This window comes from Tubulanus polymorphus, chromosome 11, assembly GCF_964204645.1.
Source record: "Tubulanus polymorphus chromosome 11, tnTubPoly1.2, whole genome shotgun sequence".
NCBI lineage: Eukaryota > Metazoa > Nemertea > Palaeonemertea > Tubulaniformes > Tubulanidae > Tubulanus > Tubulanus polymorphus.
In genome coordinates, this window is record NC_134035.1 from 5176024 (window position 1) to 5201207 (window position 25184).

The following is a 25184-nucleotide window of genomic DNA, read 5'->3' on the forward strand; positions in this document are numbered from 1 at the left end:
AACAAACCTTGTATATTACTATGTATTATTTATTATTGACAGAGATCCCGAAATTAAGGGGCCATGGTGCCTGCATTGTTGAAGTATTAGATATTGGCATGAATGTTTAATCAATATAGAGGAGTGCGTGCGTGTGCGTGTATGTATATGTGTGTATCATGTTTCACAGGTGTGCCATGACGTGTTGTTGTTTATTGACACTAGGGGGAGCTTCCATATCTGTAATGGTCATCCTACTGTCGCGCGGGAACACTTAACGGATCATGAACTGATTTTTGACTGCGAGCTCCCAGTTCTGCGGTTACGGGTTAGATTTTCGACTTTGAAAATTGTTTCTTTAAAATACTTGGCATACATTTCACGGGGACAATCGTTAGTTCAAAGACTCCGATGTTGATTTAAAAATGGGATCCGGCAGCCGTGGAAGCTCCCAATTATAGTCAGGTGTGTACGTGTGAGTTAACACTAAATTCACCACCCACAAGTCAAACATACTTATATTCTCACTGAACGCATTCAAAGATAGTTTATTGTAGAAAGTTGATATGAAAATGATGATGTGGTTTTTACCGATTAAATGAAAATACGATATAATGAAATAATGAAAATAACGTTTGACACGCGAGAGTGTTTTTTTTTTGGTTTGTGTACGATGTAGATATAATTGCGGATATTATAGAAATCGACGGTTTGTACTGATTTCAAATGATAATAATGACAAGAATTAATGGAATGGAATCGTGAAATGTTATCGGAAAGAAAAAACAATCATTGTGGATAATTCTTATTGTAATGAAATCATGATAATTTATTCTTGCTGTGTGTAATTATTTCCGATCGATGATCAGTTCGTACGTCGTGCTCGCTACATCTCCCCTGTGATTTACCCCTACTAGTAACGATGTTGAATTATTTAGACGCGGTGACTGCTTGGTTCTGTAAGATCAAATTCAGATGCTTGTTACCAGCGAGTGCTCACTAAATTCAACGTAACTGAAGCCGAGAATGATCTGGGGCCGGTTGCTCCAAAGTTGGTTATAGTTTACCAATGGATGGTTGACAAGTGACAATTAAAAGTTCAACGTTACTATGGTATCTATCCGCCAGTTATCTTAAACCAGCCTTTGAGCAACTGGCACCTGGCTTTTATTCTCGTTTTCCTAGTTCTAATTCTTTAGAAACGTGCGGGTTTTTAGATTTTAGAGGTGGATGTAGCCGGCACCACGTCGGAAAAACTTCATCGGTTTTATTTTTTGTGTGTATAGTTGTGCGTGACCCACCGAACATCAGTATATTTCATTTCAAACTAGAAATAAGTACCAGTTCAGTCAATTCAATTGTTCTATTCTTGTGATTGGTCGATCAGCTGATATACATTGTATTTCAACCAATCACAGATCGTTTAACTTACACGACACAAACTATAGTCGCTACTTTCTAGCTAAAATCGATGTTATGATTTCTTGAATTGCGTTGATTTGAATTTTTAATTAACGATTTAATTGCTAATTGGTGAAAAAAAACAAATGATTTTATAAATGAGTTTTGTGTTATGATTTGGTGCATGTTTATTTTATAAAAAAAAGGGTACTACTTACAAAAAACGGGTGCCTCATTCCGGCACTTCTTATGTCAACTTATATATGTTTTCCACATTGTTGAAATAGTGAAGACACAGGAAATATAAATAGTTAACTGAATCTAGTCCAATGCTGTTTTGTACCCTAAAAGAATCTCAGTCCTTTAATCGAGTCTAAAAGATTATTCCAGTCTAAAAGAGTTCCATTATTTCTATCAGGCATCCCCTTTTCGAGCAAAAAATTGATATACCGTATGTAAACAAACTATAAATCGGTTTAACCCTTTCAGTGCTGACTAATTAATACCCTATAGTGCTGGAGATAATTGGAATATTTTAAAAAATTCCACCCTAGTGTGTTGAATAATGGGAATACCACTATAGTGCGTTGACACCGCGATGCAGTGTATCGTTAGTTACTAGTATTTCACTATGTTTGACAGGAGCTGCCATTTTTCAAGAGAGATAATTACTAATTACATCAATACACCAAAGTGCGGTGTACTGGCAAAATCCATCACTGATTTATACACCGCACTGTGGTGTAGACGCACTGAAAGGGTTAATGAGAACAGATGTTCTGGTTCCCTTAAGTTTTTCGCAACCAAGTTTTAACTTATCGGTACCAGATATAACGAAGTAGATCTTCTGTAGTTGGCTGTAATGAAGTTGCACTCCGGTTTCGTTAGCGCGACTATAGGGATGCTTGATGTTAATGTCGAAGGACATCGTTCGAAAATTGGTCTACCTCCATTCTTAAATATAGCGGTCAACTTTGGAAGAATTGTACAACACATTTTACCATTTAGCATAATAGTTTATAATACGACACTAACTCTGGTATATTGTGTATATAGTTAGAAACATAAGTTTTTTATGTGCAATTTATTGATTATTTTGATTAAATCTGCGATTCCATTTTTCCTTTCCGGAATATTCTGTACTTAATTCATAAATGGCTACCTAGGACTCGTCATTTCATCATCGGACGTTCATTCAGTAATAAAAACAAACAAACAGACAAATCGTGTAAAAAGTTAAGATATTATTATTATTATTATTATTATTATTATTATTATTATTATTATTATTATTATTATTACGTTTATTGTGTACATTGATTGTAAAGTTCGTAGTTGATTGGTGGTATTTCATCACCTGACCTATCGTCATCGCCGCGCCAACCGACTCGGCTCGGGATGATGACGTCACGGCGATAGAACAGCAGCGGGCCTACGACACGGTGTTGACGTAATATGCAATGTCGGCCTCTCATTCGTATATAATAAATAATAGTATATCCATGGAAATTCTGTGTATAGCAAAATAAACAAAGGAAGAGATGAAATATTTGTAAATACGTAGTATAAATCAGTTTAGCTTCCTGGATACATCGTCATACACATCAAAAAAGCAAAATGTGTTCAATAAATGATAATTGATTTTATTCAATGACAATATATTCCGATGTTCATGTTACTTTATTTGTCGGATTTCGGTGACTTTCGTGAAAGGGTGCTAGTGTCGAGGATTTGTTTTTTTTTAAATACTTTCTGCGAAAAGTTCCACTCCAACCATAGTTAGTTACGTAAATAGTTGGGTATAAGCATTTGTGAAAAATGATTCTGAAACTAAACCACAGACAGGTTACTGACTAGGTCCCACCCATGATTATTGATTAGTTATTGATAAAGTAGATTATATAAACTGGACTATTTACTTCATAGTCAAAAAGTAGTCGTCTCTATATACACTGCTACCATCTATCCATCTCTACCTGAACTAAAAGAAAATGAGTTCATTTCGAATGGATCGCCTTTTTTCGACTTTAATGCACAACACAGTTGCCATCTATTCATACGTAGTGTAACTAAAAAGAACGAGCCAGATAAAACCCCGTTACTGATTCTTCTAAAAAATGTCCCAGAAACAATTGTCGAATAAGACATAAAAACGATGTTATTAGAAAAGTCCCGTAAATGGATTTGTTCTAAGAATTTGCATAAAACATTATACTTTTTAAATGTTTAGAAAGTGTTTCTTTGCCTTAAAAAAAAGAAAGCTGAGATCAATCCTGTGTTTGATGAACCACTTGTAAGAATGTGTACCCGGAGGTGTAATCAGATGTAAACTCGCCTTCGTTTCACTGTTTCTGCATCATTATAAATCAGAAGAAAATTCCGACAAGAACCTGCATATACATCACGCTGCTACGCGCCGCTTACCCTTTCATCTTTGATCTTAACTTGTACCAGAAGAACTTCGATGTATAGATAATTATATTTTACAAAATTTGATACGCAGAAAAAAACACCTCCGACTCAATACATCTAGTCAAGTTTATAGTGAATGGTTCAAGTGGGATGCGAATTTGGATATTTTGTATTTTGTGTAAACTCCCATGAATTTATAATTTATATGTAACAAGTGACATTTAATGTATTTGCATTTATGGTTTCTCAAAGTATATTATGCACCCGTTGACTGCACATAACCTACACAAATTCTAAATGTTTAAGGTAGGAATTGTCTGCATTTATGATATTTCAAAAACAAATGGAATAGACGCGTAAAACTTTTCGGGATAAATACAAGACTTTATAAAACCCGAGACGTATTCTTTAAAAAACAACATTTAAGGGACCAAAGCGTCAGTACTCATCACGGCGTTATCAGAACTTACTGATTGGTGAGTGAAACTTTAATCCATTTCATTAATACATAATCGTGTTTTGTTAATTTCTCGGCCTTATCATAAACCGTTAATCCCTATATTCTTTCAAGTTTCGTTTTAATTGCGATTAATGGTTGTTGTTGTTGTAAGGATTAAGATTACCGGATCTAGTGGATCCTCAGATATCCGATATAACGGTATTGATAGTGAACGTTTTGAATAAGGAAGTTTAACAGTGGTCAGGTGTCCCAGTCATCTGTGATTTATGTAATGCTCTGAATTAATTAATTAAGAAATTCGAGAATTCCTGATCAATCAGACTGGTCGGTTTTAATTGATTATCTTCAGTCAGTCATTATAAAAACTCCGGGGGGAAATTCCGCAGTGTTTAATATTCAAAGCTGTGCTCTAGATAATCCTAATCGGGTATCGTTCGCTAATCCCTTATTGACCTATCTATTATTTAAAAGCGGATTAGTACGGTTATAGTTAACTCATTGTTGATTGTCGATTCAGTATCAGAGTTTCTGCATTGACTTTCTATGTAAGCTACAGTACCGTGTGCAATAAGTCCAAACGTTCTAGAACGCGAATCAGTACTTCGTTAAGCCTACACTACTAAAGCATTCGGACACCTGGTGCACGGAGAGCCGATTCTTTTACGTCGATCTTTTAATTTTTTTCAGATAAACTTTTAAGCTTTCTCACGCATTTTAAATCTCGGATATATCAGAAATGATAGTGTGGAGTTGGATTTTTGCTAATAATCTGCCATCGAATTGGGGGACTTTATTTGACCGAACTACTGTCAGCAGTCATAGCGCGTACTGATACGTACAAAATGGCGGCTTCCGTGTGAAGAAAAATAAAGATGAACAACTTTTCTCGGCGGAAATTTCATGGATTTAAAGGCTTTTCGAAGTCGTATGCGTCGTTTAAATGTGTGAAAATTTGATCGGCAACTGTTGGAATAAGAAGGATGCGCTATTGCGGTCGGATAGTTTGCTTGTTAGCGATTTTACACGCAGTTTTAGGTAAGAACTGGAAAAGCAGGAAACGCGAAAAAGTCGATTCGTGAAGTCAGTCGTGAGAAGTTTTTTTGGGTTTCGTTCTTTATCTTATTCAGCAAAAACATTCATTTAAATTTATACATAATCAGTCGATTATGGTGCGTTCATGCTACTGCTAAGGAACTCGAATCCTACTCAGAGTTTAGTTGGGATACTATGCATCTCGGCCAGGAACTGTGGTCTTAAAAAAGAGCCAGTCCAGGGGTTTTTTTTAGGTTTCAGCTTGAACATTTTTTTTAAGTGACCTGATATGATAATGTGTTCGAATTGCCTAAAAATGAAAGATGACGGTGGGAAAAATTTTACAGAATCAAAATTGGTCAAACCAATGGTTTATAAGTTATAAGCAATTAGGCCTACTAGCAGCACTCGCTCTATCGGGGTCTGGGTGGGTTTGACCGCTATACTTTTTTGATAATGATCTTGAGTAAGGGTAAGGGTATCTATCAGATTGGCTCCGCTGGCCGGTTCTGCCATACTTGGAATAAACAGGGTCATTCATTTATGGAAGTGGTTATTTTGGCAGATCCGGTTACGAAGGATATTTTGCCGGATATCGTCTCTTATTGGCTGATTTACTCCGAGCATGCGCAGAGGACGCAACTTAGAAAATTCGAAGGAAGTGTGGAGAACAGAGTTTGAGAAAATAGAACGGATAGAGCGAGACTCGAACCCGGGCCAGTAAATTACTAGCGTAGCGTCATACCACTAGACCACCAAGCTTGCTGAAAACCAATCAAATGTTTTAACTACATATAGCCTCACCTTACCCTTACCCTATCCCTAATTGTGAAACGGAACCCTCTGGACCCTCTTGACACTAACCCTATTGAAACCCTAACCCTAAACCCAATAAAATGATTTTATCGTTATATGATATATGGATCTGGCAAAATATCTTTTATAAGTCGCTAACCAAATCCAGCAAAATAACCACGTCCCTCATTTAATATCGAAAAAAATTCATAAAGTCTGAATTTTATTGTAGATTATAACGATTTCCATTTTAACGATGATTTTCACTTAGACACGGAGTGCCATCTTTGTTTTTTAGGGTCGCCACTGTTGCTGTTCGCCAATCGTAAAGATGTACGTTTGGTCGACGCGACGAATCCTCGCAATAATTCAACGATCGTCATGGATGAACTGGAGGATGCTGCGGCAGTCGACTTCTGTTATAAACAGCACTCGGTGTTTCTGACAGACGTTAGCACTGAAGTGATCAAACGCATTTATTTGAATGGATCAACTGTCAGTCAAGATGTGATCACTACAGGTTAGTAGCGTAAGCTGTTAGTTAAAAGGAAAACTGTAGGCCTGTAAATTCTTATTTTATTAGGCCTATTGTTGAAAAGGTGTCAAAAGGCTTCGACCATGTTCTAATCAGTTCGAACGAAAGCATGAAATTATTTTTTATCTTACCTCCGCCCTATTTATTTCAGTAAAAAGGTGAATAATATTGAATTTTTTTAAATTCACTTCTTGGATGACTTTCTTAGTAACAGCTTGAATTTTTTTCTGCCTACCCAGCTAGTTGAAGTCCATCAAATCTGTAATCCTACTTAAAAAATGGCCTTAGGCAGAACTTCTAGTGTAAATTGTACCAGTTCAGTCTAATCTTTATTTTGAAAAATTTCCCCAAAGCATTAAAATGAGCTCAGGCAGTTCAAAACTTATTTTGGCCACAAATTGGAAACGAGCGTTGATGGTTTGATGTATATTTCAGGTTTAGTGTCACCGGACGGTCTCGCCTGTGACTGGATCGGTAATAAACTATACTGGACCGATTCGGAGACCAATCGAATTGAAGTGAGTAATTTCGACGGCTCGTATCGTAAAGTGCTTTATTGGCAGAATCTCGATCAGCCGAGGGCGATCGCTCTCGATCCACGACACGGGTAAGTCTTTACATCTTCAGATTTTAAACTGCCACGAAGTTTGTTTATCTGCCTTATCGGTTGCATGTCCGGGGTCCCTACGAGTCCTTTATTTCGTAAAAATGTTTTTAAAGGTGCTTGAAAGGTGCACTTTCAATTTGAACAAAATGCCCAAAATTACTTTAGTAATCCTTCAATTTTGAAAAATAGGCGATTAGAATTAATGTCTAGTTGCTGTACGGCAGACTACCCCTAGATTGGTACATTGTGGACCAGGACTTTTACAGCGTAATTAGGCAGTTACCAAATTAGAATCCAAGTTTAGGTAGTTAAGGATTTGAATTTGCTTACAAAACCACTGAATTAACAGTTTACCAAGAAAGTATCGATTTAGGAGGTCAGGAGTCCACTTTACTGGGGATATGAAATTGATGCAAGTTTGACTGATCTGTAGGGACCATGATAGAGAATTAACTAAATTTTTGTCTCATCACATCAGGTATATATATTGGACGGACTGGGGCGAGGTGCCGAAGATCGAACGCGCCGCGATGGACGGAGACAATACTCACCGAGCCGTCATCGTCAACGAGAACATCCACTGGCCGAATGGATTAACCCTCGATTACGCGGAATCGCGCATTTACTGGGCCGACGCGAAACTGTTCTACATTCATAGCGTGAAATTCGACGGCACCGGCCGCAAGGCGATCGTCGAGGGAAAAGTGGCGCTGCCGCACCCGTACGCGTTGTCGTTACACGCCGATACGTTGTATTGGACGGATTGGCAGACGCGTTCGATACACTCGTGTAATAAAGCGACCGGCGAAGATCGGAAGGATATTCACACTAATATCTACTCGCCGATGGATATACATGTTTACTCGGCCGATAGACAAATACAACGTGAGTTCACTTCCGATTTTATTTCGACGATCTTAGGTCCTTTTTAAAAATTGAAAATTTTCATCGAACGTATTCCCTTTTAGGAAAAGCAATTCCGGATGACCGACTCGGTCGTTTCTGACCAAAAGAAACCTACCGACCTCTCTACCATGAAATGATGTGTACATGAAATTTATTGTTTGATGTTTTATGTAGGAACGAATCCTTGTGGCAGTAATAATGGAGGATGTTCTCATCTATGTCTGATGGCTCCTGTACCCCCTTATTACTCGTGTGCCTGTCCTACTGGTGTAAGATTACTGAAAGACAAGAAAAAATGCGCTGATGGTAAGTAATATTTAAAAGAAAAGAAACTCTTTTTCCACAGATAATTTTTAGCCAAATGAATGGAATTTCTTATATAAGGTCTAGGCTAATTGTATGTAAAAAGGCAGTTTGCATAAGAAAATAAGAAATTTGTAAATTTTACCGAACTTTGATGTATCATGTTTACAGTATAGTACTGCTTGCCATGAAGCCAGTTGTCTCATAATGTCTCATTTTCTACTAGATAAAAGAAATTAGCCATTTCTACTACATTTTTAAATGCAGCCGATCCATCAACCCTCTTGGGCCAGTTGCTGAAAATTTGGTTAGATAACCATCAGATAAATACCATAGTAACAACGAACCTTTAATTGTCTCTATGTCAACTATCCAACTCCAACGGTTCGCTATAACCAACTTTTGAGCAATCGACCCCAGGGCCCAGTTTCACGAAAAAGTTTTCGGTTCAATCGCTGTTGGCAACTTCACGTTTTCAATGAGGACAACAATTAAAACTTAACTGATTTAAGCTTCAACTATTTCATGAAATTGAACCCCGGACTGCCTCGGACTACTGATCGGTCTCGCGATACACGAGGCAAGAAGAGTCTGCCGGAAGTCTAAAAGATTAGTCGAACTGAAAGTTTAATTCATTAATTGATTAGTAATGTATTGTGTTTTGTTTGTTCTAGGCGCTGAACAGTTATTATTATTAGCTCGTCGCACGGATCTCAGACGGATATCACTGGATACGTCGGATTTCACCGACGTCGTGCTACAGTTGAACGATATTAAACACGCGATCGCCATCGACTACGACGCGATCGATCGGATGGTTTACTGGACCGACGACGAGGTGCAGCTGATCCGTCGCGCCAAACTAGACGGCTCAGGTCAGTTCTCATTTTAATATACCGGTAACGAGTCGCGATCGAACTCGGCGGTTACTGTATCTTCGTATACCGATGATTTGAAAGAACCGAAACTTTCGGCGCCGATCAGATTGCTTATTGAGTAATCGCTGAGGAAAATTATAGAACTATAAATGGGAGAACAGGGACTAAGGTAAAACAGGATTTGAAAGAACCGCGCGCTGATTTTGTGTACACCGATATTTTCTAGCTATCTGCGTGAACTGGTCAAGTCGAACCCTGTTAGTTGAAAATAATTACGTGGCCGTCTCCCCTGGAAAACATATTTCAGGCATCTGCGGCAATAGTGATTTCTGGGATGAATCAAATGGTTTGAAATCCTCAGATAAAAAAAAACATTCCTGGGGTGTTTGACTAGTTTCTGCGCATAGTTAGGGATTGATTTGAATCCGACTTGCGCTTTAGTAGTCTACTCTGTCGTTAACCCTTAACACGAGTAGCGCCTGTCTCTCTGAAACCATCTTTTCGAGTTTGGTTAAGATTTTTAAATGATCGTTCCGATTGGAATATTATTCTGGCTCGATTATTAATACAAGTCGGGATCTCTGTTAATCGTCCGGGTTGAAATAATTCTAATAATTTCATACCTATTTGCTGCGCAATAGTGTACAGGACCTGATCGAACCCTGGGCGTTTTGCATAGCGTCTCAACCAGGGTCTGTCCAGAACGCGAAACCACCCTGGTTTCTACTATTATGCGCTCGATCGAATTGTTTTCATTCGTTCGTTTTCAAATTTCGTAAACAAAATAGTTTCTGGTCGAGCTTTGAATTATTATCTAAAGAGTAATAAATCTTATAAAGATGACATTGTTTACTCGCTGGTCGTTATAGGGGTTAATACGCTATACAGACCGCCTACCTGCCTGATTTTATTGCGCGCGTTCAATTAGGGTCAGCGTGTTAAAGTTATTGACAGTTGAATCGTTTTCTTTGAATTCTTCATCCGTAAATGTCCATCCGGTTGGAAATAAAGGAATTCGAAGTTTTTCGGGGGGGGGGGGGTGGAGGCGATGAGGGGTTTCTACCTTCCGTGCGCGTTTGAGTATTTCGCGGAACGAAACGAATGAAAGCATCAGGTGAAAGAAAGTAGTACCTATACCTTTTACGGTCATCTTTTATATACGAGTATTGTGATTCATTTACCGATTGTATTCAAGATCCTTCAGATTTATGGGGTTTCGTGTCCTCTTTGCGAACCAAGAATTCTTCGAGAAATTGTAAAATCTCTCTGAGAAATTTGTTCATTGCTGTTATTTCCTATCATCCCATCAATCTATGAGACGTAAACTGGTCCCTTTCACTGACGAATTTGTTTGTAAGTTTGAATAGTGGTAGAGTTTAAATTTTTTGGCTTCTGCTCAATGAAGAAAGTGTCTCCTGCTCTAAACTCTATCATCCAGGAGAGGCGCCGTAAATGTTGGAATAGTCTTCGCTCAATTCGAATATTTTGGCACCGTAGAAGTGTGTCCAACTCGAGTGATATCCAAGTTGGATATTTTATTTCATATATAGTTTCACAAAAAATGTTTCAAAAAACATCCGAGTTGAGAACGGTTATCCAACTCGAGCAGAGTCTACTGTATCCAATCTTTGAGATGTTAACTGGTCCCTTTCACCTAGGAATTGATTTGTATAGTTGTAGTTTCTCTGCTCAATAATAAGCCGATTGTCCCTTTCGATTAACTGTACGGATAATGCCAAAGAATTCTTGAAATATTAATTTGTTCAACCTCAGAGAGAAAAAAAATGTTAAAAGAACTTATATTGTTAATAATTCCGACAAAATTATCGGCCTCTGCATTCAGGAATAAACCTGTATTTTGAATACGGGTAAAATGATTTTTTATCTGTTCAGTAAGAGATATTGGAGAGGATGGAAAATTCAGATCTTCACCGGTTTCCTGTATAGCGCTGGTAAAAGAGTTGTGTATGTACAGTAGTACACACTAGCAACATCTTCACCACGAATTCCACTAACTACATTAAACCCCCCAACATTTTATAATTTATACGTCTTTTTGATGTGCGCCTACATCAAAGGCTTCTCGGGCGAAGGTCGGCACCGTTTAGCCTTTCAAACGGGTTCAGCCGATCTCAAGAATTCACTTTATTTTACTTTCAACCGAGCGTAGATAAAGTCAGTACACACGCCGAACAAAAAAACAATTTGAAGACATTAAAATTTAGTAGCGCGCCGTAAATACATAAAATCGTTATCTGTACGTTATTGTAATAATGATAACACAAGTGTACCGCCCTAAAATTAAACCCGTACTGACCTAGTTATCTTCCGTATATCGGAAGTTTTCTTCGATAGGCCTATAATCTGTAGTGTACTCGTTTTACTGGACTATTTATTCGTGAACTTAATTGTGATACCAGACAAATGAATAAGAGAATAATGTTTCTGATGGTCGTTTTCTGTGCTAACGGGACCCTGTTTCTGTGCTAACGGGACTCTGTGTCATAATCATAGACTGGGTAACGTAGTTACACCTAAGGGCAATGCCTCTGCCTGGGAGATAAGCATCATAGTGATAATAAGAAACCATGGTTATATCTGGCAAATTTCAAATTGTGTCCTGGGAGTATTTTGCCCCCCCCCCCTCCGATGAAAAAAGGAAAAGTGTGAAGGGGAGAAAGGATCAGAGGTCCCCTTAGACTATCCCCTTCGATGAGGAGAGAATCCCACAATGATAATAAAAAGTCCGAAAATGAAACTTCGAGATAGTAGTTTATTCAACGTTTCGACTATATCCTAATAGTCATCTTCAGGAATAATGGAATAAGGAATCATTATTCCTGAAGATGACTATTAGGATATAGTCGAAACGTTGAATAAACTACTATCTCGAAGTTTCATTTTCGGACTTTTTATTATCATTGTGGGATTCTCTCCTCATCGCGTCAACACGGATATTGTGTTTTACCTATCGTGACTATCCCCTTCATTTTATTGATAGCTAATTAATGTAATGAATGAAAATTTAGAATTTTCAAGTTTGATTTAATCATTCATCAACAGATACAAACTGATCTCTTGTATGCTGTAGATATAGAAAAAAAAAACAAAGATTATTCCATCTCGCATAAATACCCCACTTCTATCTACGCCGATGATCTCTGTCTGTTCGGTTCAAATCAGTAAATTATATTTGTCTGACGCGTGAAACGAGGTTAGCACAGTTCGATCGGATATAACCGCTTACGGATAATGTAATAACGTTGCATTTTACAGATCAAGAGGTGATCGTAAGCACGGAAGTCGAACATCCCGACGGAATCGCCGTCGATTGGATCGCTCGTAATCTCTACTGGACAGACACGGGCACCGATCGTATCGAAGTCGCTCGTTTGAACGGAACGTCGCGTAAAGTCCTGATTTCCGACGATTTGAAAGAGCCGCGCGCGATCACGTTAGATCCGGTTGCAGGGTACGTATTTTAGTGAAACCCGTCAGTTCCGGTAACCGCACGATTAGTTACACGCCCGAGGCTTAGGACCAGTTTAAACCCCCTATTTCATCCTCTAACTAATCTAAAATTTAGGACCAGTCCGGTGAATGTTTTTTCGGTCAATGACCCGGTTCTTAGGTTGTCAGCTAAGTTTGACCTCACAGTTGAAAACGTTTTATTCCCAATGTTTCGACCCGGAGTCAAATTCTGCCTGAGAATTGTGAAACTGGATACAATTGTTTTCAGGGCTTTTTCCCTATCAATTCGGAAAGAGAAAATTCTATTTTACTTTGAGTGGCCGGGTGTTGTGTACTCACTGGGTTAAGAGATTAGAAAATACCCAGTACAGCACTGTCTAAAAGTAAAAAATCTAATACATGAAGCGTTGAGAAGCTTAGAAAGTAATTTGAATCCGTTTTGAACATTTTTTGTTGGTATCATTTTGTAGATTGATGTATTGGACCGATTGGGGCGATGCGCCGAAAATCGAACGCGCGAATCTCGACGGCTCGAATCGACAGATGTTGGTGAACACGTCACTCGGCTGGCCGAACGGTCTCGCTATCGATTTCGACTTGCGACGTATTTACTGGGGCGACGCGAAAGAGGACAAAATCGAAATGTCGAACATGGACGGCACCGGTAGAAACGTACTCGTCAATAAGCAGCTACCTCATATATTTGGCTTTAGTTTACTCGGTATGTCGGACAGAAATTTACAGACCTTTAAAATGTTTTGCTTGACTAGAGGCATCTATCTGTTCAATTGCGTGTTAAGGGTGAAACAGAGTTTGAAAATTGTCACTCGGTCACAGTTTGTATCAACAATGCGAACATTCTTCAGACCGAGCATCCTCCTTCGGCTGGCATTCCAACCTGATGGTATCGCTACACTCAGCCACGGCACGAACCCCTGCCACACTAGACCGGGTGCGCAGCTACATGCGCAGGTTGGCCGCACGAAAACTCACGCCATCAAACAGATTGCTCGTTGTATAATCGCTGAGGTACATTTCATGGAAAAACAATGAATGGGAAAACCGGGCTAGAAAAAACGGAATATCTGATTGGCTGATAATGACATCAGCTAAGCTGCACACTCGGTCTAATGTGGCAGGGTTTTTTACAGTGGCGGGTATCGATGACATCAGGTTTGAATCAGTTATGTTTAAACGAGAAAGTTAAACGCAGTATATTTTGAGAATGGCTCTTTCAAACGAAATGATTAATGATTCACCGCCGTTGTATTTCAGGTAATTATATCTACTGGACCGACTGGCAGCGCCGCTCTATTGAGCGCGTGAATAAACTAACCGGCGTAGGTCGCGAGGTGATTATCGACCAGCTGCCCGATCTGATGGGTCTGAAAGCAGTCACCGTCAATAAGGCTGTAGGTGAGTAGGATTACGTCTGAATAGTTAGTTATTGAATTTAGGTGCGTTAATTCTCGCACTCATAGATTTGAGTAAAATTTTGCATAATTTGTTTATTACTGTTGAGAGTTTAAGGTAAAATATGACTAAAGTTCAGACATTTACAATAACTAATTTTTACTGTCGACAAGCTTTTTATCCTGGCCTTACCACTGGAAATCCCTGGTAGAAGCGCATTTGATCTGTGCTCACAGTGAATATTGTCAGACCGACTACTGCGGAGTCGGGATGTATTGAAACACATTCTAATCCGTTTGTATTCTAAATTACAGGAACGAACAAATGCGCGTCTGAAAACGGAGGCTGCAGTCACCTGTGTTTGAACCGCGCCGATCCGAGCGGCCCGGTCTGCGCGTGTCCGATGGGTCTCGAGTTGTTAGCCAATCAGAAGACGTGCATCGTGCCGGAGGCGTTTTTGTTGTTCTCTCAACGGTCGGACATTCGTCGAATCTCGTTAGAAACGAATCACAACGACGTCGTCATTCCGCTCGCTCGCGTTAAAGACGCGATGGCGCTCGATTTCGATATCGACGATAATCGAATTTACTGGACGGATTTACAGTTGAAGGTTCGTTTTGAATTTTAAAACGTCGCAACGAATGCGATCATCGACTATAACCCCTAATGTTTACAGTAAAAAAAAGTATAACTTATTTCTCCTTATTTCTCCGAATTATTCCAAAATTTCGAAATAATGATAACAATAGGCACTTATAGACTGCACTACACTACGTTTCAGTGCGGTTTACGATAAAAATTTCGCTTTAAAACACATTTAAACTACTAGTAAAAGTTTTCTTTAAAACGAAAATAATTTTAAGATGTAATTTAACATCATCAATGTCATTACAGTTCCGAAGTTTAAGGGGTAGATTATTCCATAAAATTGGTGCTGCATGTGAAAAAGATCTGCCATATCATTTCCAAGTTTATTTTGTCGTGTATTTTGTAGAGTATCAGTCGAGCATTTATAAATGGCAGCGCCTTGGAGACGGTGATACAGTTCGGTTTGGAGTTTCCGGAGGGAATGGCCGTTGACTGGGTCGCGCACAACCTCTACTGGGCCGACATGAGCACCAAACGCATCGAAGTCGCGCGACTTGACGGTTCGTCGCGTCGCGTGATCATCTGGCGCGATCTCGAGGATCCGCGCTCGCTCGCGTTGGATCCGCCGCAGGGTCACATGTACTGGACGGATTGGTGCGACGATAAATCGAAGATCGAACGCGCCGCGCTGGACGGGTCGCATCGCGTCGTACTCATCGAGATCATCGGCGGTAAAGCGATCGGTTTGACGATCGATTACTCGGAGCGAAGGATTTACTGGGCCGACCTCGACGCTAAAGTCATCGAATCTTCAGATATGAACGGTAGGTTCACCGTTTACTGTCGATCGGTCGGAGATAATTCAATATGAATGAATTAAAAAAAGGCCATCGGTACAAATTTTCTGAGCTAACAACAATAGTAGCGTCTCGGTATACCGGGCTTGAATTCCTATGAGGGAGAATTCTATCAGGGTAAAGGGAGTGAGGATTCTATTAGGCACGGATGAAAATCTATGAGATCATTCTTGAGATCGATGTGGATTCGTTGAGAAAATGATAGGGGAGGGGGGGTTAGGGTCTTAGGGAAAAGTTGATGTTAGATCTTAGCGTACAAAGAACAGACCGTTATAAAGCGTCTCATAAAGCCGGTGCTACGATCTCTGAAATCATTTTTTACAACATCATTGCGAAACACCACTGTTATCTAGAACCACTGTGTAGGTCAATAATATATATACATGCAATAGCGCTGCGCTGGAAATCTATATTTAGAATCAGCGGTCGCGCACTTCAATTCATCCAACATAGCCTACGTGCTCAATAAAAGTAGTCATTGTTTTAATTCAGGCGCAATACCCTTGGCTTGAGTGATAGATTGGAAAGTTATAGATAGGGGCTCCTCTTGCGACTCATATTTATTAACAAGTTCATTTAAGTATTATGAACAGTGATTTGGATATCGTCGGAGCCATGCTTTTCATGTAGGCCTACTCAAGACATGAACAACGAACGCGTAGCAGCAGTCTTATTTTGTCATTAGAAAATGGGCCTCAGATGTGCCAAAAACTCCTTGAAATTTCAAAATTTTAGACCCCCCATTAGGGGCTTCGCCTCTAGTACTTAATTTCAAATTTTCCGCGTTTTTCAAACGCCACTGTTTTCATCCCTGATTAGGGAAAGGGTGATGCATCCCACTTCTCCGGAATTCCGGATTTAAAAAAAATCCAATTTCATTTCCGGATTTTCGGGAGAAGTCAAAAACCACAAAAGAAAACATAAAAAATAATAAAATCAATTCGGGATTCGACCCTTAACATCAAAACGTGACGGCTCCGTAGAGGGTTCGAAAAAGCCGTATTGTGCTGCCATGTAGTGGCAACAACCCTGCAGTACACGATTAAACCAAGATGACGCAACGATCGAAATCGACTGACGTTTCGTTTGTTTTTGGCTCTGGTTTATATATGAGGTGTATTTGACGGAACCAATCGCTATTTGAAAAAATGATCTATAGTCGGTAATGAAAGTGAGGCCTATAACGCGTATTGTGCCAGAACGCATCTCCTGGCGTTCTTATTTCAAAAATTTTCCCAGACCCCCGACTTATTTTCCGGATTTTTAGCTTCACATAAGTGGCAACTCTGGCATCCACCTTTGAATCTTTGTGAGGGAGGGACATGGCTGAGTCTCACGATGCCGTCGGGTTCAAATCCCTGATGAGGGAGGAATGTGGCAGAGTCCCACGAGTTCGAATCCCTGTTGAAGGAGGATATGAAATCAATTGGTAATTGTGGGACTCGTACATTTTGGAACTACATTAAGAGATATACTGATGATGGCTTACAGTTGTTAGCCGAAACGTCGCTCCTCCAATACAATCAGATATAGAATTTTTCAATTTTGGCTTCGTTATTGTGGGATTTCTCTCGTCATCATCATACACGGATATCGTGTATCTTCTCGTCTAATTAAGAATCGATATTTCAGGTGGCGATCGTAAACGCGTGATACCCGGCGAACTGTTATCACCGCGCGGTCTCACGCAATACGACGATTACATATTCTGGACGGATTGGGAGTCGAAAACGATCGAACGAGCGAACAAAACGACCGGTTTGAACCGGACGACGATACAAACCGGCGTGGAATACGTGATGGATATACTAGTGTTTCACGCGTCTCGTCAATATGGCTGGAACACGTGCGTCATTAATAACGGAGGATGTTCTCATTTGTGCGTCGCGCATTCCGTCGATTATAACTCTACTTACACGCACCACTGCACCTGTCCTACGCATTATAAACTACATCCTGATAATCGCACCTGCATCGGTAAGTTATCATTGTATTCCTTACTCGGTGGAACTTTGTTCGAACAATTTGCAAACAAACTTAGAATTTCATCCGCAATTGCACAATTTTAAAGATTTTACACTGGATATATCAAACGATTGTTTATAACAAACAGATTTTCTAGTTCCCTGAAGTTTGTTGTTACAAGGTTCCACTGTATCAGTTATAAAGAAAAGATTTTCTGATCTCCTGAAGTTCGTTGTAAAGAGGTTCTGCTGTATCAGTTATAACGAACAGATTTTCTGATCTGCTGAAGTTCGTTGTAACTAGGTTTCATTGTATCACTTATAACAATGAGGTTTTCTGGTCTCCTGAAGTTCATTGTTACAAGGTTTCGCTGTATCAGTTATAACGAACAGATTTTTAGGTCTCCTGAAGTTCGTGGTAACGTGGTTCCAATGTATCAGTCATAACGAACAGATTTTCGGGTCTCCTGAAGTTCATAATAATGAGGTTCCACTGTGTCAGTTATAACAGCAGATGTTCTGGTTAGGGCATGTTATACCATGTGACCAGCTCTGACCTATCAGAAGCTAGGGTTAGGGTTAAACATGTGGTCGATCTGGGTACCGGGTGACTAGGTCAGACCTATCAGAAGCTAGAGATAGGGTTAAGCATGTGGTTTGTTTATTTACATTTAGGAACCTCTTGTTAACATTTGTGAGGTTCATTTAGAATATGAGGATCACTGATTCTTTGATTAACTAGAGAAACAGCTCTATTATAATCTAATCAGGGAATATTTGGTCAAAGAATAGTGAATTGGGATTTTTGGTGTTTATCTGTTGTTCTTGCTGGGGTGGCTAAGATATCTATGATTTAACAGGGAAATCTTGGTCGAGGTCAGGGAAATATCAGGACCCAGTTCATCAGTTCTGAGTTACAGTTAACTTTGAGTCAAAATTAGTTCATCTTTGATTAGTTAACTCCGAACCAAATCTTAATCCACAACTGTGGAACCGGGATCCGGGGAATTACAGATTCCTGATCTGATTTGTAAGAACTCAGTTGTTGTTCTTTACGACAAGTATCCAGCACTGTTGAGCTTACGATGTTGGAATTTAACGTCGCTGTATTATATTGTATTTCCAGCTCCCGGATCGTTTCTATTGTTCAGCCAGAAGAATATGATTAACAGAATGTTACAGGACAACGATTCGCCGGATATCGTCCTGCCGATTCAGAGTCTACGAAATATCAAAGCTATCGACTTCGATCCGTCGGAGCGGTTCGTTTACTGGGTCGACGGCCGTACGAAAACAATCAAACGAGCTAAAGACGACGGCTCCGAGGTGAGAGATTCAAACGCTTCACGGGCCAATTTATTTATAAATTCTGTGGTCGAGTTGCGATAGTCTGTTAAACTGCCTCTTAGAGTTCAGTATGATAAGCATGAAGGTATTAACAGACCCGACTACGATTATTATAGGCCTATGCGAGTAGTTTAGAATTGTTTGCCAACATTCCCATGTGGGAACCAAGTCAAGTTCAGAGTTCATTGAAAATGAACCAATTTTCATTGCGTATATCTGAGCGTATTGTTACGCCATCTGGTGTGCACGGGTACCCCTAATTACCGGGTAAACTACTATTTTTGAAGTCAAATTGCTCTCTCAATTTTGGTGCAAACTACTATAGTTAAAATGGTCCGCACACTAGCAACAAAGCTGCCGCAACAACTGCCCCGTGGCAATTTATCGGCGACTTTGACGCCAAAAAATTTTTCGCGCACAGTAGCAATAATGACGCAGCTTCAAGTGCTGCATCCGTCACTATTGTAGGTCAAGTGGTCAATCTATTATAAGTATGATCTCGATGCATGCGCGTTGAAACTAAATCCGGCTAAATCCTGCGGCACAGACTCAGAATTAGGCGCACACTCAGGCGTACTTGCTGCGCTGTGTGAAATATATCAAACATGTTTAGATATCGGCGTCAAAGCTGCAAGCTGCAAAAATGCCTGAAAATTGCCCACGCACACTAGGTAATTTTGACGAGCAGCGTACTTGTTGCGCAGCTTTGACGCTAGTGCGTGGCCCGCTTAAAGATGAAAGGTCTGAAAAAAGAAATACTATCAGAAACATAAAGAACAAATTTTCAGGTTAAATTTGTAGAGACGTTTATTTTTTAACACTGTAACACTGTATGTTAACACTGTATGAAATTTTCTTGTGATATTTCCAGGCGTCTACGGTAGTTCCGAATCCGTCTGACATGCATCAGCCGTACGATATCGCGGTCGATCCGTATTCTAAACATATATTCTGGTCGTGCAGTCAAAACGACGCTATAAACGTGACGCGGTTCGATATGACCGGCGTCGGGGTGATCATGGCCGGAACGCATCAGAAACCTCGTTCCATCGTGTTACACACGCAGAAAGGGTAAGTCTGAATATACTAAAAATATCATTTTCAAGTTTTGCATGTATTGATTTGACACTTATACTGCATGGGGCCAGATCAGTTTTATAGACCAGTTTTGACTCACTAAGGTTATTTTAATTAGTTTGGCTTTCAATCAGCGTTGAAGTCAAAACCTTGGATTCAAAACCTGTTTTGACCATACTAATAATTAAAGCTATAGAACATGGGCAACTGGCTGGAACTGGAGATAGATGGACGCTAACCAGTCGTAAGCTAGCTCACATTGACACGTTCGAACAACTGATTGTATCCAGCCAGTTGTTCTCATACGCCGAAAACTGCCCGGCAACTAGTTGTCTCCAATCGTAGTGTCGATGTAGGCTAGGCCTTAGACATTCAGACATGACTGTTACATTGATCTCAGTATTTCATCATTGATAAGCAAAACTTAAGTCATCAGCGAAACGAAGACGAATGGGTTTCTTTTTATTCTTTCATTTCTCTGATGAAGTTTGGTCAAAACTTAGGAACTGTCAGAATAAATAGTTAAACCATCAACAGCGGGTTTTGCTCATTGATTCAGAAATGTAATTAGTAGGCCTAATGCAGTACCTGTCTATAAAACTGGCCTCGGGACTCATTTGTTTGAATTCTTAAATGCCCGAATAGGGTTTCTAAATATTGAATGAGTTGATTTTATTTGCAATTGGATTAATTTTTCGCACAATGTTGAGAGGGCCCGAGTACAGTAAAGTAGAGGTGATAATTGGTTAAACATCCAATGAACGTTTTCTGCTTGTTTCTATTGAAGGTGGATTTATTGGACGAATCTGATGATTCCTCCGACGATCGAACGCGCGAATCTCGACGGCTCGAATCACCTGACCATAATCAAAGGAGACCTCGGCGAGCCATCCGCGCTGGCCGTCGATACGGAGACCGGCCGATTGTACTGGGCTGATAAACAATCACGACGCATCGAATTCTCGGGACTCGACGGCGAAAATCGCGGGGACTTCGTCGCGCAGGTCTCGAATCCGACCAGTTTAACCGTCTACGGCGAGTACCTTTACTGGATCGACCGCGATAAACACCTGATCGAACGCGCGAACAAACGAACGTCTCGCGATCGTCTGATCGTTCAGAGTCGTCTGTCGCATCTGAGCGACGTTCACGCGGTGAACGGCGGCGCCGACGCGTTCATGAAAGAACACCCGTGCACATACGAGAACGGACGCTGTTCGCACATCTGCCTGGCGACGCCGACGAAAACCGGGCCGGTCGTCGAGTGCGCGTGTCCCGTCAATTTAGTTCTGTCGACGGACGGCCGCACGTGCACGGAGCCGCCGACCTGCGCGCCCGATAATTTCCGTTGTTTGAGCGGTTCGATCGATTGTATCCCGTCCGTTTGGCGTTGCGACGGTTTACCGGAGTGCGAGGACATGTCCGACGAGAGTAACTGCCCGAAGTGCTCGGCTCAGCAGTTCAGCTGTAAAACCGGTCAATGCATCGACCGGCAGCAACACTGCGACGGTATCAAAGACTGCGTCGACGGTTCCGACGAGGACAACTGCTGCGCGCCGAATCAGTATCAATGTCTGAACTATCAGTGTATCTCGATACATCGATACTGCGACGGTCGTTACGATTGTAAAGATCGCTCGGACGAGAACAGCTGCTGTAAAAGCGACCAGTTTCGCTGCAAGAACTTTCAGTGCATCCCGAAGCTGGCGCATTGCGACGGATTTCAAAACTGTCTGGACGGCTCGGACGAGATGATGTGTTCGGCGATCGAGGCCGGCGCCAACACGTACCACACGAGTCGCACGGGCTCGGCGCCGTACACCGTCGCCATCGTCGTCGTCATAGTCGTCGTATTGTTGGTCGTCGCGATATTTTTGTTCAACTATCGTCGCAAAGGAAGTTCGTACGAAGAAACGCAGGATATAATCATGACGAAGCCGTTAAATCCGCTCTCGCAGACGACGCAATCGGGCGCCAAATCGGCGGCGCCGCCGCCGCATACGCTGACGGTATCGATGACGTCGCGCGGCAAATCGCAAACGACTCGTTTATCGGTGAGCACCGGGTCGTACGATCGTAACCACGTGACGGGCGCGTCGTCGAGCAGCTCGAGCGCCACGCACTACCCGAAAGAGACGCTGAACCCGCCGCCGAGTCCGGTCACCGATCGGTCGCAGTGCAACGGCGATTTATACTGTTCGTCGAACTGCGTCGCGTCGACGATTCGTTCGTCGGCGTACCCGCCGCCGCCGCTCGGCCGGCATTATAAACGAGCGATCGCGCCGCCGCCCACTACGCCGTGCAGCACGGACGCGTGCGACGACTCGGAGCCGTACCATCGCGCGCTGCCGCCGTCGTCGCATCATCACAGACACTCGAAACAACGCCATTATCGATTAGTGGTCGATTACTCCGACTCGGATCCGTACCCTCCACCTCCGACTCCGCGTAGTCACTATCTCTCCGACGAGATGAGCTGTCCGCCCTCGCCTTCCACTGAACGCAGCTTTTTTAATCCGTACCCTCCACCCCCGTCGCCAGTAGGCTTGTCCGACTGTTAATAGGTAGCGCTCCACATTATTTACGCGCCCGAGCTCGAACTCGGGTCTTTTTGAGATTGTTGATGCCAGTGGCATGATGATGATGACGCAATAAGTAGTGAGTTCAAGCGACTGGTATTTTTTCGTTCTATCCGCATTTATTATTATTTTGAAGTGTTCTTTTTTTATTCGTACGAATAAAATCTTTTTCTTTCATCGTTGCTTCGCGTAAACTGAGTTTGTAACGCAAAAGTGCCGCGGCTTTCCTGAATATTGCTTGCTGTGTCATAGATATTTTTATAGTGAGCTTGTGTAATTGCTGATGGGAGTCAGTTGTGCAGTCTAGGCTTTAATTCAAGGCCAGTTCAAGTCTATTTATTGTCAGCTAATCTAACATTTCAAATTTTCAAATTCAGTCTAAACTGCTGTCGCCGGGCTCAGTCACTCAAGGCCAGTCACAGTCTCGAGTTTTGTTCACAAATTTAAAACCAAATTTAAGAGCTACCGAACCAATGTCACAAGGTTGCAACTCGGTCCAGCATCTGATTTGACTTTGAAATCAAAATAAGTTTTTATCTAGTTATTATTAGAACCCCCTCGCCCGACTGTGGTGTTCTAAAACCCATCGAAGCAGGGAGTTTCAATGACAGTTGAATTGATAGAAAAGGTAGCAATTTTGTACTACGTATGATATTAGGTCAGTGTCTTATTAAACTCGTCCAGTTCGATTAAAAGTAGTTTCTCAGATGGATGAAACTGTTTCACTTCGTAGCCAGTACTGTTAGTATGTTATGAAGCAATATAGGTTCATGTTTAAGAGAATTAATGATGTATGATAATTTGCGTCCCGTGTCCAAATAGATTGTTAATCGAGAGATGGCTTAGGAGAAAAATAAAATAAAACTCGGAACTGGTTTCGAATCGGGTTTGAGTAGAAGATTTGATTGTTATATTTGTTTTACGAAACACCGGGCGGCGTTTTTGATTTACGCCTTAAATTGTATATATTTACAGATTCTATAAACAACCAGTTCTTGTAATGAATGTATTGTTATGTTATGTATTAGTTATACTTGCCAGATTCGTGCAGGTAAATCACTCTGCAGCTGGAACCTGCTGCTGTGCCCCTTCGGACAGATAACACTGTAGTGTGAAGTGCAGATGATCATGGTCCGATTATATATAGCGTCTTATGTATAATGTTTGTGGTTCATTTTCGAATAGAAATGTCTCGGATGAATTTCAGAATATGTGGACAATCAGTTTTTGAAAGTGTGCTGATAAAATATGTAATGTCCGTTTAAGTAGTTCATTTTCAATTAGAAATGTCTCGGCTGAAGTTCTAACACGCGTGAAATGTAGGTGATCAATTTTTGAAAGTGTGCTGTTGAAATATCTAATGTCTGGTGTTTGTAGTTCATTTTTCGAGTAAAAATGAACACAATCAAAGATCAAAGATGTGTGATCAAGTGCGGAAACAGTTGAGATGGTTCTGGCTGCAGATTGATGACGTCAACTTGTTACTATTAGACAATACTTTAGTACTATTAACGCAGTGATGTTTAAATTGAATGGTCACAACTCGATTTATTTCCCAGTACAATAAAATGGACATCAACGATTATGTTTAAAACCCGAATAGGAAAGACGTGCTTTGAATTTTTACCACCAATTGAAATTTTAAATGAAAAATTGACGGATTTTTACATGAATATCTTTAGATGAATATATGGTGTATGAAATGTGGATAATAGAATAGCATTGATTTTAGAAAGTTTTCATGAATTGATGTTATTAATGTATTAATAATTATACGACAATGTTAAAAGGTGCTGATATATTTTTGTGCTGTAGATAATTCTGTAGTTTTATACGAGACTCTGTGTGTATAATAGATTATTATTATTATTATTATTATTATGGATTGTATTGATATTATCGATATTAATATTTTACGTTAATCGTGTAGAAGATTTATATACAACAATCGACTGTAATTCGAATGAGATTGTTTTTTAACACCAGGGAGGGAGGGGTGGGGGGACGTTGTTTGCGTTATTGATGAAATTGTCAGTATCCTTGATTTGAAAATAACGGAATTGCTATTGGCAAACTGTTGAATTTGTTTGTTCTGAAATATTGAAATTGTTGTACTTAACCAAGATCTTATCACGATAATCGATACCAATAGTGTCTTGCAGTCTTGGCCTATTATTGTGAAGTTACACTTACTAATGACAGTGCTATAGGCCTGCTATTGAATTGGATTGTTAATGGTTTAAACACAATAATAATCCTAGATTTGGTACTATCCCCATTGGTATATAAGTTCATGACAGACCTGGACCAACCGGGTATTCTTGGTTTGATAATTCACTGATTATTTCTAGCATCTCCCAAATTTGGTTTTTGGGGCGGCTGTGTTGTCATTTTTCCCGGAAGCTTGGCCAGGCCGTTTTATATCAGATTTCTTGAGTAATATGAATATCGAGCTGTTTTAGAAAACGTTGCGGCCCTAGTTATCATTTTATTTCATCAGAATTCTCTTGTTTCAGATGCTACAGTGTCGTTCGTACGTAGGTTATCAAAACATTGGTAGTTTCTCAAAGGCATTAGAAA

At 40.5% G+C, this 25184-nt stretch overlaps 1 protein-coding gene across 1 annotated transcript; it reads left to right on the forward strand.

Annotated features, from left to right (window-relative positions):
• Positions 1 to 4955: 4955 nt before the first annotated feature.
• LOC141912473 (low-density lipoprotein receptor-related protein 6-like) lies at positions 4956 to 24445 on the forward strand. The gene is made up of 15 exons (XM_074803690.1): positions 4956 to 5287; positions 6378 to 6599; positions 7050 to 7221; positions 7700 to 8106; positions 8302 to 8433; positions 9105 to 9305; positions 12585 to 12780; positions 13250 to 13500; positions 14055 to 14195; positions 14507 to 14802; positions 15187 to 15604; positions 17270 to 17614; positions 18728 to 18927; positions 19820 to 20019; positions 20813 to 24445. Exons 1-15 carry the CDS (start codon positions 5233 to 5235, stop codon positions 22584 to 22586), a joined length of 5010 nt encoding a protein of 1669 aa, XP_074659791.1. The 5' UTR covers positions 4956 to 5232; the 3' UTR covers positions 22587 to 24445.
• Positions 24446 to 25184: the final 739 nt, after the last annotated feature.